The sequence below is a fragment of the Diadema antillarum genome, unplaced genomic scaffold (assembly GCF_040938485.1).
Source record: "Diadema antillarum isolate AM-2024a unplaced genomic scaffold, OU_Dant_1.0 scf00000084, whole genome shotgun sequence".
In the NCBI taxonomy this organism is placed as follows: Eukaryota; Metazoa; Echinodermata; class Echinoidea; order Diadematoida; family Diadematidae; genus Diadema; species Diadema antillarum.
In genome coordinates this window covers 11773-22283 of record NW_027270973.1, presented here as the reverse complement: position 1 = coordinate 22283, position 10511 = coordinate 11773, and the positions used below count along the sequence as shown (strand labels likewise).

At 39.1% G+C, this 10511-nt stretch overlaps 1 protein-coding gene across 1 annotated transcript; it reads right to left on the bottom strand.

Moving 5' to 3' along the window:
• Window positions 1-6607: 6607 nt before the first annotated feature.
• Window positions 6608-9345, bottom strand: LOC139717891 (beta-ureidopropionase-like; the record flags this gene model as incomplete). Its single annotated transcript, XM_071629378.1, has 3 exons — window positions 6608-6728; window positions 8781-8867; window positions 9271-9345. Coding segments are annotated over 3 exons (252 nt in total), but the record flags the coding sequence as incomplete, so codon positions are not given.
• Between the last annotated feature and the right edge of the window lie 1166 nt (window positions 9346-10511).

The following is a 10511-nucleotide window of genomic DNA, read 5'->3' as shown; positions in this document are numbered from 1 at the left end:
ATAGAGAGAGATGGTAAGAGAGAGGGATAGCACTCTGGTAGGCGGAGCCTGTTTGGAAAGGGGCAGACTGGTCACTGATGAATGATGATTATAGAGAGGGATGGTAAGAGAGAGGGATAGCACTCTGGTAGGCGGAGCCTGTTTGGAAAGGGGCAGACTGGTCACTGATGAATGATGATTATAGAGAGAGATGGTAAGAGAGAGGGATAGCACTCTGGTAGGCGGAGCCTGTTTGGAAAGGGGCAGACTGGTCACTGATGAATGATGATTATAGAGAGAGATGGTAAGAGAGAGGGATAGCACTCTGGTAGGCGGAGCCTGTTTGGAAAGGGGCAGACTGGTCACTGATGAATGATGATTATAGAGAGGGATAGTAAGAGAGAGGGTAGCACTCTGGTAGGCGGAGCCTGTTTGGAAAGGGGCAGACTGGTCACTGATGAATGATGATTATAGAGAGGGATGGTAAGAGAGAGGGATAGCACTCTGGTAGGCGGAGCCTGTTTGGAAAGGGGCAGACTGGTCACTGATGAATGATGATTATAGAGAGGGATGGTAAGAGAGAGGGATAGCACTCTGGTAGGCGGAGCCTGTTTGGAAAGGGGCAGACTGGTCACTGATGAATGATGATTATAGAGAGGGATGGTAAGAGAGAAGGATAGCACTCTGGTAGGCGGAGCCTGTTTGGAAAGGGGCAGACTGGTCACTGATGAATGATGATTATAGAGAGGGATGGTAAGAGAGAGGGATAGTACGATTATAGAGAGATATAAAGAGAGAGGGATAGTACAATATGTAAGAGAAAGAGAGAAAGAGACATTACAAATGCTGACATGTGTCAGTGGTCCATTGAAGTTACAGTATTTTATTCATATTTAAAAGAATGAAGATATTGAAAGGATGGGCAATATATTGCTAGATAGAGATAGGTAGAGTGGTAGATGATGTACACTGCTAGATATAGAATGGTATATAGATGGATAGGGAGATAGAAAGACATAGATGCAGGAATATATTTATTTTCAAGTTGTGTAAAGAAGAGAGAGAGAATGAGTGGGAGAATGGAGAGTGAGCGAGAGAAGGAGAGAGAAAATTGTGAAGAGTGAGTGCCAGAGGGCATTATATCCTACCATGTAGACAGAGAAAGAGGGAGGTAATATAGTGATGTATGGATTTTGCATAAAGAATACCTACTGAAAACATTTATCTCGCCCAATAAGGACTCACAGCATAGCAGCATTACATTCCTTGGTTTGTAAATGAAGCTGATTCATCATATTTGCATTAGACGTGTATAAGGTTGGACATAGTTGGCCTCTATGTGAGGACCGTATTTCATATGGCAGCATAACACAGGATTCTGTGGATGATTTATTAATCATGTGCAAGTAATTGATTCACCAAAAAGAGCAAGGATGGTTTCCTATGGCAATAATCAAACAAACTGTGGTGACTTGCTCTGCATGTAGTCCTGGCTTTTTGAGCTTTTCTTGTAGGTTTCTACTATTTTCCTATTAAGTCAAGATTTGACAACCAGAATGTAGTCTCTGTAGTTCACACAAGATGATCGCTACTTTGGTAATGCAGGTGGTCCCTTTGGTTATTATGAGTGTCACCTGAACAATGTAATAATGAACAAGATATAAGTGGTGTTGTTGGTATAGAGCCTCTTCGTCCAGTCAGGTTTTTCCGCACTGCAGGGCACTCAAAATGTCACAGTTGTTTGCATAACTTTGAAACTTTTCATCTGCAAAAGTGGTGACAATTTTATTTATATGACAGATAAAACAGGACATGATTGAAAGATAACTTTTTTCCTGAATTCATCGTTCTCGCAAAGTATGCAGGCAAAATGAACAGAGGTTGAATTTTCGGCAGTTCATTTTACCAAAGTTTTCACACCTTGTTCTTATTTCAAGAGGCTGTTTTGGATTGCATTTTCTCTGATCATATTTAAAGGGGATGGCTGGTAACTGATCAGTGGGAATGCTGGGGATGATTGTTCCGATCCTTGTGGGATTCATTTAAGAGTACATTATATATCTATTGTTGTGTGAAAATCATTTGCTTCAGAATGGTCTCATATTCAAGTAATGTGCAGTTTAATATTTCCAGGTTTGCATGCCTGTACCGTGACGGGGCGATCGTTAACGATCGCCCCGTCACTGTAACGTTAAATTTCATTGTCTGTCACTTTTGCAAAAGATCTGTGTAAGAGACAAAATAAAAACACTTCTGGTTTTACAAATATTTTAAGTAGGGACATCAGTAGCTGCAACTGTAATGGGAAAGTTGGTATGGTGGCAATTTCACCAGGCTTTTCAACTTCTGCATACATCAGTGGAACGGTGAAGAAGTTCAAAACAAATTTAACTCAGTAACTGAGGAAACTTGAAGGCCAAGTATGCTAAAAACTTGTAGCATTTTTGAAGTCACTGTTAAATTATTAGCAGCTAATTTAGTGACTTGATCTCAAATTTGATGTGTCACCTCAGCTTCTTCGCTTCCCATGCAAGATAGCATGGAACTATGAAACACACACATACACAAATGAATACATTTGTCTAAATGCTGTTTTTGCTAGGCAGTTGAAACCCATGTTATCATACAGTATAATGATATTTATTAGTGTAACTTATCGATATCTTTAGCCTGGGACAAATAAGTCTCATATTTGTATGGTATGGATACTAAAGTAATTTGCTTCAAGAGATACACATACAATACTAATGTTTGTAAATACAGTAGCTTATGTGTATTTGTACATTCATTTTTTATGACTTACATATGCCGATTTTTTATGCTGTTGCTAAGATATAGGAATATGGCGATTTATGTAAAAGACATCTAAAGATGTTTGTGGTGCAATGTCCTCGTTTTTGTGTAATTTCTTTTCTTTTTGCATGCAAAATTAATTATCTATTCCTGTCTTAATTTCCATGTAAAACATGGGTTAATTTGTATATTTTGTAAATGAATATATTAAGTATTATGAATATATCAAGAATTACCTTGCAATTTGTAATGTTGTGCATGATCAGTGTTCCGAAATCTCAAACAACTTTTGATATCTTGTTATCTTTTATGAATCATACGCTGATAACAATGCATCAGTTTTGTTGATTTAAAAAAAAAAAATAAAAAAAAAAAGAAATTCCAGTAGTGTAATTTGAGATAAATCCTGTAGCTCTCGAAGATTCTGGAGATGTTAGCATCTATTGACTGGATGGAGCAAAATATCTTGAACCAGTTAGTGTTGGTGTGGACAGTTGATTCTCCATGGAAATTATCTTGTTAATTAGGGTAATGAATGAATGCTATAAACCACACTCCAATCCACAGTTGTGTACACATGCTGCTATCAATTCAGTGATTTTCGAGAGGGACGGCTCCTGTTCATAGGTTACATGGTTAATTCAAACCTAATACCACATTGTACTGTAAACGATGATGATGTTATGCATATAAACGTTAGGTCTTGTATTACTTGATGCATGAAGGCCAGACATAAAGCTCCCACTCTAACGACCTTTGACATCTGCATACTGATTAGTTCACAGACAAACCAGAGCAGTCAGAATGTCATGTGGTCTTGCAACCAAGCCCAGTATTCATCTCTTCTCTGTGAGGATGGATTTGTTTATTGTGTACAAATGATTTGCATCGTGAATTAATCGAGCATTTGTAAACATTAAAATTGTGCAACTACATGTATTTATATAGATATGATAATTCTCAACCTTTGCATAAATGAATGACTTTTCCCCCCAGAAGCTACATGAAAAACAAGGAAAATGTAAACATTGCAGACAGAGGCATGCTTGTTTGATTAGAATAGCCAAATGTAGTTTGTCATTTTATTCCAAGACATGAAAACTCCTGATTACTATCCATCACAAGTATGAATATTTGCTCAGTGTCCTTCAAGTGTAAAAGATTTTTAAAGGTGCCATTTACGATAAGTGTATGACTCACAGAAGACAATAAAGTGCCACAGAATTCTAACGTGATGTTCATGTGCTTGAATGACTCCATTGTCTTATTCATTGGTCACTGGGACGTTATGCAAATCATGTCAAGTCACTGGAAAAAAATATTTCAGCACATTGTTAACTGAGGTATCTATGATGCCCATTGGAATCACAATTACATTCAACATCACAATTGTGCTGAGATCACGGGATTTTTCTTTTTTTTCAAATTTCTTTTCCCACCCAATGACGCCACACTTCATTGTTGCACACAGTCTTTCTTCCCGTTCATGACGAGCACCTTTGATACAGCATGTCAGTCAACCTCCATAACATCATGTACAAATTCCCACAAGCTTATGTTGACACTGAAACAAAGTCACACTGCCTCGGAGCACAGCTAATGAATCTCGAGCTCATACAAACATTTAGTATATCACCATAGCAACCACTCACATCACAATGCTAGCGACACATGCTGACTGGTAGCTTGTCGGTCTGTGTGGATGAAAGTCCTTCTCAAAGCAGAGCCTTACAAGGAGACACTGAGAAAAATGAGTGAATTTTGAATTATGGCAAAAATAAGCAGTTTCTCCATTTATTTGTCCAGAAAATGCACAGCACAAACAGGCAGTGATCTCTCACACTAGAGAAACAAGGAAGTGTCAAAAGTATGACACTCTAATTATAAAAAGCAGTACTTTTCAGTACAGACATTGCTAATTCAATATGATTTTTGAAAAGCAGGATAAAAAAATAAGTGTCTGATTTATTGGCCTCCTGCTACTGCATCTGCATCATTTAAAAAAAAAACAAACAAACAAAAACAAAAACAACAATGATTTTTCTTAAAATGAAAACATATCAAAAATAGTCCACTGTATCACAGGTTATACCAGTCATATTCAAACAATATAGAGATCCCTCAAATTTGTTGGATACTTGCACAGCTTCTTTGAAAAGTTTTACACTTGAGAGTGATTTTGCTTTAACTTTGGTTATTTTCAAGTACCATCCTCACACACACTGAGATGTTCAAAGATTTTACATGAAATCCTTTGGCACTTTCATGAAATTGAATTCAATGTGAAAGGTTAAAACTGGAAACACCAGGCTGTGTGCCTTTAACTGAGCACTATGTTTCTTTTCAAAGCAAGAAAACAAAAGATAGTTTGAAGACTTAGCAGAAAGAGTCAGCCCGATACCATTACAGAAGAGGAAATGAGACTTCATCAGGTTGACAACACTATTAAAGTACACTGTACTTGAGGAAAGATGCACACTTCTTATCTGTAATACATGTCATTTGATGAGCAGGGAACTCTTTGGTTTATCTCATTGTGTTTGTGTGTTTTTTTCCCTACAATTTTGGCAATCTTCCACCAGAGAGTGACAAGGCTAACTTCCTGAAAGTACACACAAGACTGGTATGAACACTAGTAAAACTATAGGTAGGAAGGGAAACTTCTTCAGAGATAGAATTGTCAGGGTATTTCTGAAAAATTAACAAAATGAAATGTTAATGAAGATCATGACACATCATCAACTTGCCAAAATGTTTGCCCAAAATCATCCAAACAACACCTCAGGGAAAGAAAGAAGTTTATGTGGACTTGTTTACTTGGTATATTCATTACTTTGTCAATATGGCATATTATTCATGGCACTGTTCTACACTACACTTATCAATGACTGTTCATGATAATCATCATTATCATTATGACAAAGCTATTTTTTTCCTCACTATCTGCAGGCACATGATCCTCGCAGTAATGGAAGATATATAATGTTCCTGTATGGTTAACATGATGAGCAATATCCCTCATAATCACATATTTATCATTTATCCAATCTCTCAAATATTTCTTAATATTCTAATAATGATAAAAACTTTCCTGTGTCTATTGATATGATATACATATAATACTCTGTGTGTTGCCTTTCTTTGGGCCGACTGCATTTCTTTTTTTTTCCTTCTTGTTTTTTAAAACAAAAATTATTGTGTGTTCAGTTTGGTATCTCGACAACCTTCACCCTGATAAGCTTCTGATATTCTCCACAGTGAACTGGGGATTACTAAGAGCTTTTTATAACATTTCCATCTTCCGTACTACAGATTGATAATCGTTATGTCTCATTTCATGCTTTTTCAGCCTTTCATAATGATGATAACGGTAATAACAAGAAGAATCATCAAGACTGATGTATGCAATATTCACACAGAGCTGTTTTCTTTAAGGGGGGTGGAAGACTACAATGTGTCAAGCCATGACGGGGTTGTTGCAGTTGGAAAATATCGGGAAATCCAAAAGCTGAACACGTGTCAATACGACATGCATTCCTTCCATCTCAGAGCAGACAAATACATGTAGATGCATAGTCCATGTTGCCTTCTGCTACTCTGACTGCAGTTTACTTTAATAGAAGACTAAAGTCCTCTCCCCCAGATTACAATTAAGCAACTCTTTCATGCCTTGTTTTACACCAAGAAACATTTATACTATCAAATCGGTTTATGACAGCCATCTGATCTAAAAATTTAGTTTCTCTGAAACAAAATATACCTGGAAAAAAAATAATAAATCAAGGCTCAGACACCTAGTCAAATGGAAGGCACAATTAAGAAATTGGCTGGAATGCTTTAATACTCTCTTGAAGATTTTCTTTCCTTTAATCTGCTTCCTTGATCACATTTGGCTTGAAGTCGGGAGAGACGACACGGGCCAGCTCTGCTGCATACATCTCGTACCTTCCCGTCATCTGAGTATGGAATCAGAAACATGCAAATCTTCAGATATCTTTCAAGGTCAACAAATTTTTGCTCTGATGAAAGAGAGTGATGCTGGATTCAGATCACTCCAAAGATGCGTATTTCTTTATTCTTTCAATGATTTGTGTGTGTGTGTGTGTGTGTGTGTGTGTGTGTGGTGTATATTTCAGCACAGTTACCCCTCCCTCTACTGTAGAGTACAAGCATATAATGGCCAAAGAGCCAAGGGGAAAAAAATGGTGATATGAAAGAAATGATGACGCACATTACATCAAGCTTCAAAATCAACAGGTACCGGTAATGGCATACCAAACAGCTGTAAAATGTGTTGAAATCCTCTAAATGTAAAGAAAACAAGAGACCCGCGGGTCTAGCGCTCACCTGAGTATCGCAAGTTCACCTTTCACGCAGTCACTAATCTAAATTATTCACAGCTCTACCAAAATTTGACCAGGCATTCTGAAGTAGAAGATGAAAATGTACAATAAGGGCCCAAATTTTTAAAGATTCCTTAATTTGGGGAATTGGGGGCCCCCTGGGACCCTCTGGGTGGGGCATGGTGCCCATTTTGATAAATTGAGATCCTGACCCCCTAAGGATGCTACCTGCCAAGTTTGACGAAAATCTATCATGAGGTTTTCAGGAAGAAGATGACAATGTACGATTCAGGCCCCCATTTGGACCTTCCTAACCAACCCCCCCCCCCCCCCCACCCCTGCCCCCAAGAGGGGCACCCCTGGATCTCCTATGAACAAACTCGAAACTACAGTCATTAATGTACTCACTCATAGTATTATCTTAGCTGTATAACTTCTGATTCTAGAGAAAATTTTTAACGATTCCTTCATTTGGGGGGTCCCCTGGGTGGGGCATGGTGCCCATTTTAACAAATTGAGTTCCTAACCCCCTAGGGATGCTACCTGCCAAGTTTGGTGAAAATGGGTCATGGGGTTCTCAAGAAGAAGATGAAAATGTACAATTTAGGCCCCATTAGAACCCCTCCCCACCCCCCTCCCCTGGGTCCCAAGGGGGGCATCCCTGATTCTGCCATGAACAAACTTGAAACTACAGTCATCAATGAACTAACTCATAGTATTAACTTAGCTCTATCACTTCTGGTTCTAGAGAAGAAGATTTTTAAAGATTCCTTAATTTTGGGGGGTTTGGGCCCCCCTGGGGGCCCCCTGGGTGGGTCATGGTGCCCATTTTAACAAATTGAGTTCCTAACCCCCTAGGGATGCTACCTGCCAAGTTTGATGAAAATCGGTCTTGGGGTTTTCAAGAAGAAGATGAAAATGTAAAAAGTTTACGCACGATGCACGACGGACGACGGACGACGGACGACGGACGACGCACGACGGACGCCGGACGAAGGGCGATCGCAATAGCTCACTTGAGCCTTTGGCTCAGGTGAGCTAAAAATCCAACAAGAGGCACACAATACCAGTAACATAGATTCCCTTATTGTTGTTGTTTTTTCCAGCATGATTCCTAAGTGACCAACTGGCATAATGATAATCATCTTGTAATACCCTGACCTTTGATCTTTACCTCATCTATATTCAGCTCAAGATTAACTTCAAGAATTCACTGGTATCACAGACAGTGCCTATATTCAAGGGTGACCAGCAGCCAGTCACACTTCATCTTTATCAGTAATTCATCAGTGGCAGGTTCTATTCAAATTTAGGGATCTCCTCTAACTACAGACAGATATGGTGTTGTTTACAGGATCAACAAGCAGTAAACTAGTAAACATCTCAGACCCCTAACTAGGATTTTTATGGGAGGGTTCAGAATGAGAAAAAGGGGGAGGGGTGGTTCCGTGACTCATTTTTTTTTCTTTTTATTTCTTTTATTTTTTGTTGCCCTGGCAAATGGGGGAGGCTCGGTGGAACCCCCTGAACCCCCCTGTTATGCTTTGGGAATATTTGAGCACCTTTGGTACTCTGGTGTTTACTTTTATGTGACATCAGGGAAACATATTCAGTTTGGTTCATCATGAGGGGATGGGTCAAGCGCAACTTTTGTAGGACACGTACCTGAAAGGCCCACTTGTCCTTGATCTGTCTGATGAGGTTCAGGTCCACCTCAGTGACATGCAGGCCATCTCTGGTTCGGGAGAGACCCTGGATGGTACAGAAGCAAGGAGGTCCTATATCATGTAGCTTAAGGATCATCATCATTATCATCATAGTCATCATCATCATCATCATCATCGTCATCATCGTCGTCATGACAGCCTAGAGGCATTCTCATCAAAAGTATCATCATCGCCACCATCAGCACTGTCACATCCATCAAATCTTCACTGTTTATAAAATGAGTTTCAATTTCTCTCAAGTTTCTCCTGATTGACTCGACTGCCAAATAAGATTTTTTTTTTCCTTTTTTCTGAGGGGAACTATATGTCCACATCTAGTTACGTTATAAAAGCCACATGTCCATACATAGCTCCCAACAAACATGCCTGTACAAGATTTCAATATACATAAATATGGGATAATAAGTTACAAAAACCAATAGACTTACGGGCGTTCTGCTTCCATCTGGGGCTGCAACATAGCTGGTTCCTATGGACAGACAGATTAAAGCCAAGAAAGTTTTCTAACTGGTAACATACATAGACAAGTCAGAAGATACATTAGATCTGCAAACACACACATACACACAACCAACTTTGCCCCCCTCCTCCCCCCCCCCCCACACACACACACAGATTCATCATGGGATAGAATTAATAGAGTAATCACAGCTCCATCAAATTACTAGATTAATACTACACAAGAATGAATGGATGACTCAAATGCAAAGTGAATACATGCATACACCTCTGATGGCAATGGAATGAAAACAAACATACAAAAACACTGCATGCATGAAACTTTCCATGAAATTTGATAATCCTGAACAGAAAACTGTAGAAAGAATATAATGTTGAGTACAATTGTGACCCGCTACAACAAAAGGATCCGAAAGTCGGGGAGGACAATTTTCTGAAAACGACATGACATTATTCTCTTGCCCTTCCACTTTAATTTCATATATATAACATGACTCATGAAAGTACTCTGTTGCGGAGATATCGATGATTTTATTTGCGCATATCAAGTGGCTTAGGAAATCAGCGTTTCGAGAAAACCGCCTTTAAAGTTTTCCTTCCGATGCTATCATGATCAGACAGTCTTCACCGCTTGACAATAGAAGGCATGATCTTAGCAACCTCTACAATGTTCATTCAAGCTTAGCGCCAGCGGTCTACGCACGACCAATCAGTAACCAAGATGCCACGCACTGACCAATAAGATCACTCCCTTGTTGCTAGGGGCGGAGTCTAGCTGCAGCTAGCGCTAAATCCATATCTTCGGACACGTGTACGTTTTGTACCGTTGAACATGTTGAAAGTCAGAAAACCATGGCCCAGAAAAACACTATTTTCCTGCCTTTGGGAATTCCTTTGACCATTTAGCTTCGAAATTTCGGCAGATGATAGATGATACATTAGACTACAAAATTATGCAAAAAACGGAAAACCGATAGTTTTGTCCGATTTTGATGATCTGACTACAAACTCGATTTTCTCGGCCCAGCCGTCAGCGACTTTAGGATCCTTTTGTTGTAGCGGGTCACAATTGTATTTCTCAAAGGATATATTTCCATGAGAAATGCAGCTTCTTTGTGAAGAATTGTAATTTTGAAATAGGTCGGTCAATAGCAATACTAATTTTTTTAAAAATTACACAAATGACACGGAAATCAATAACTCGGGGAGC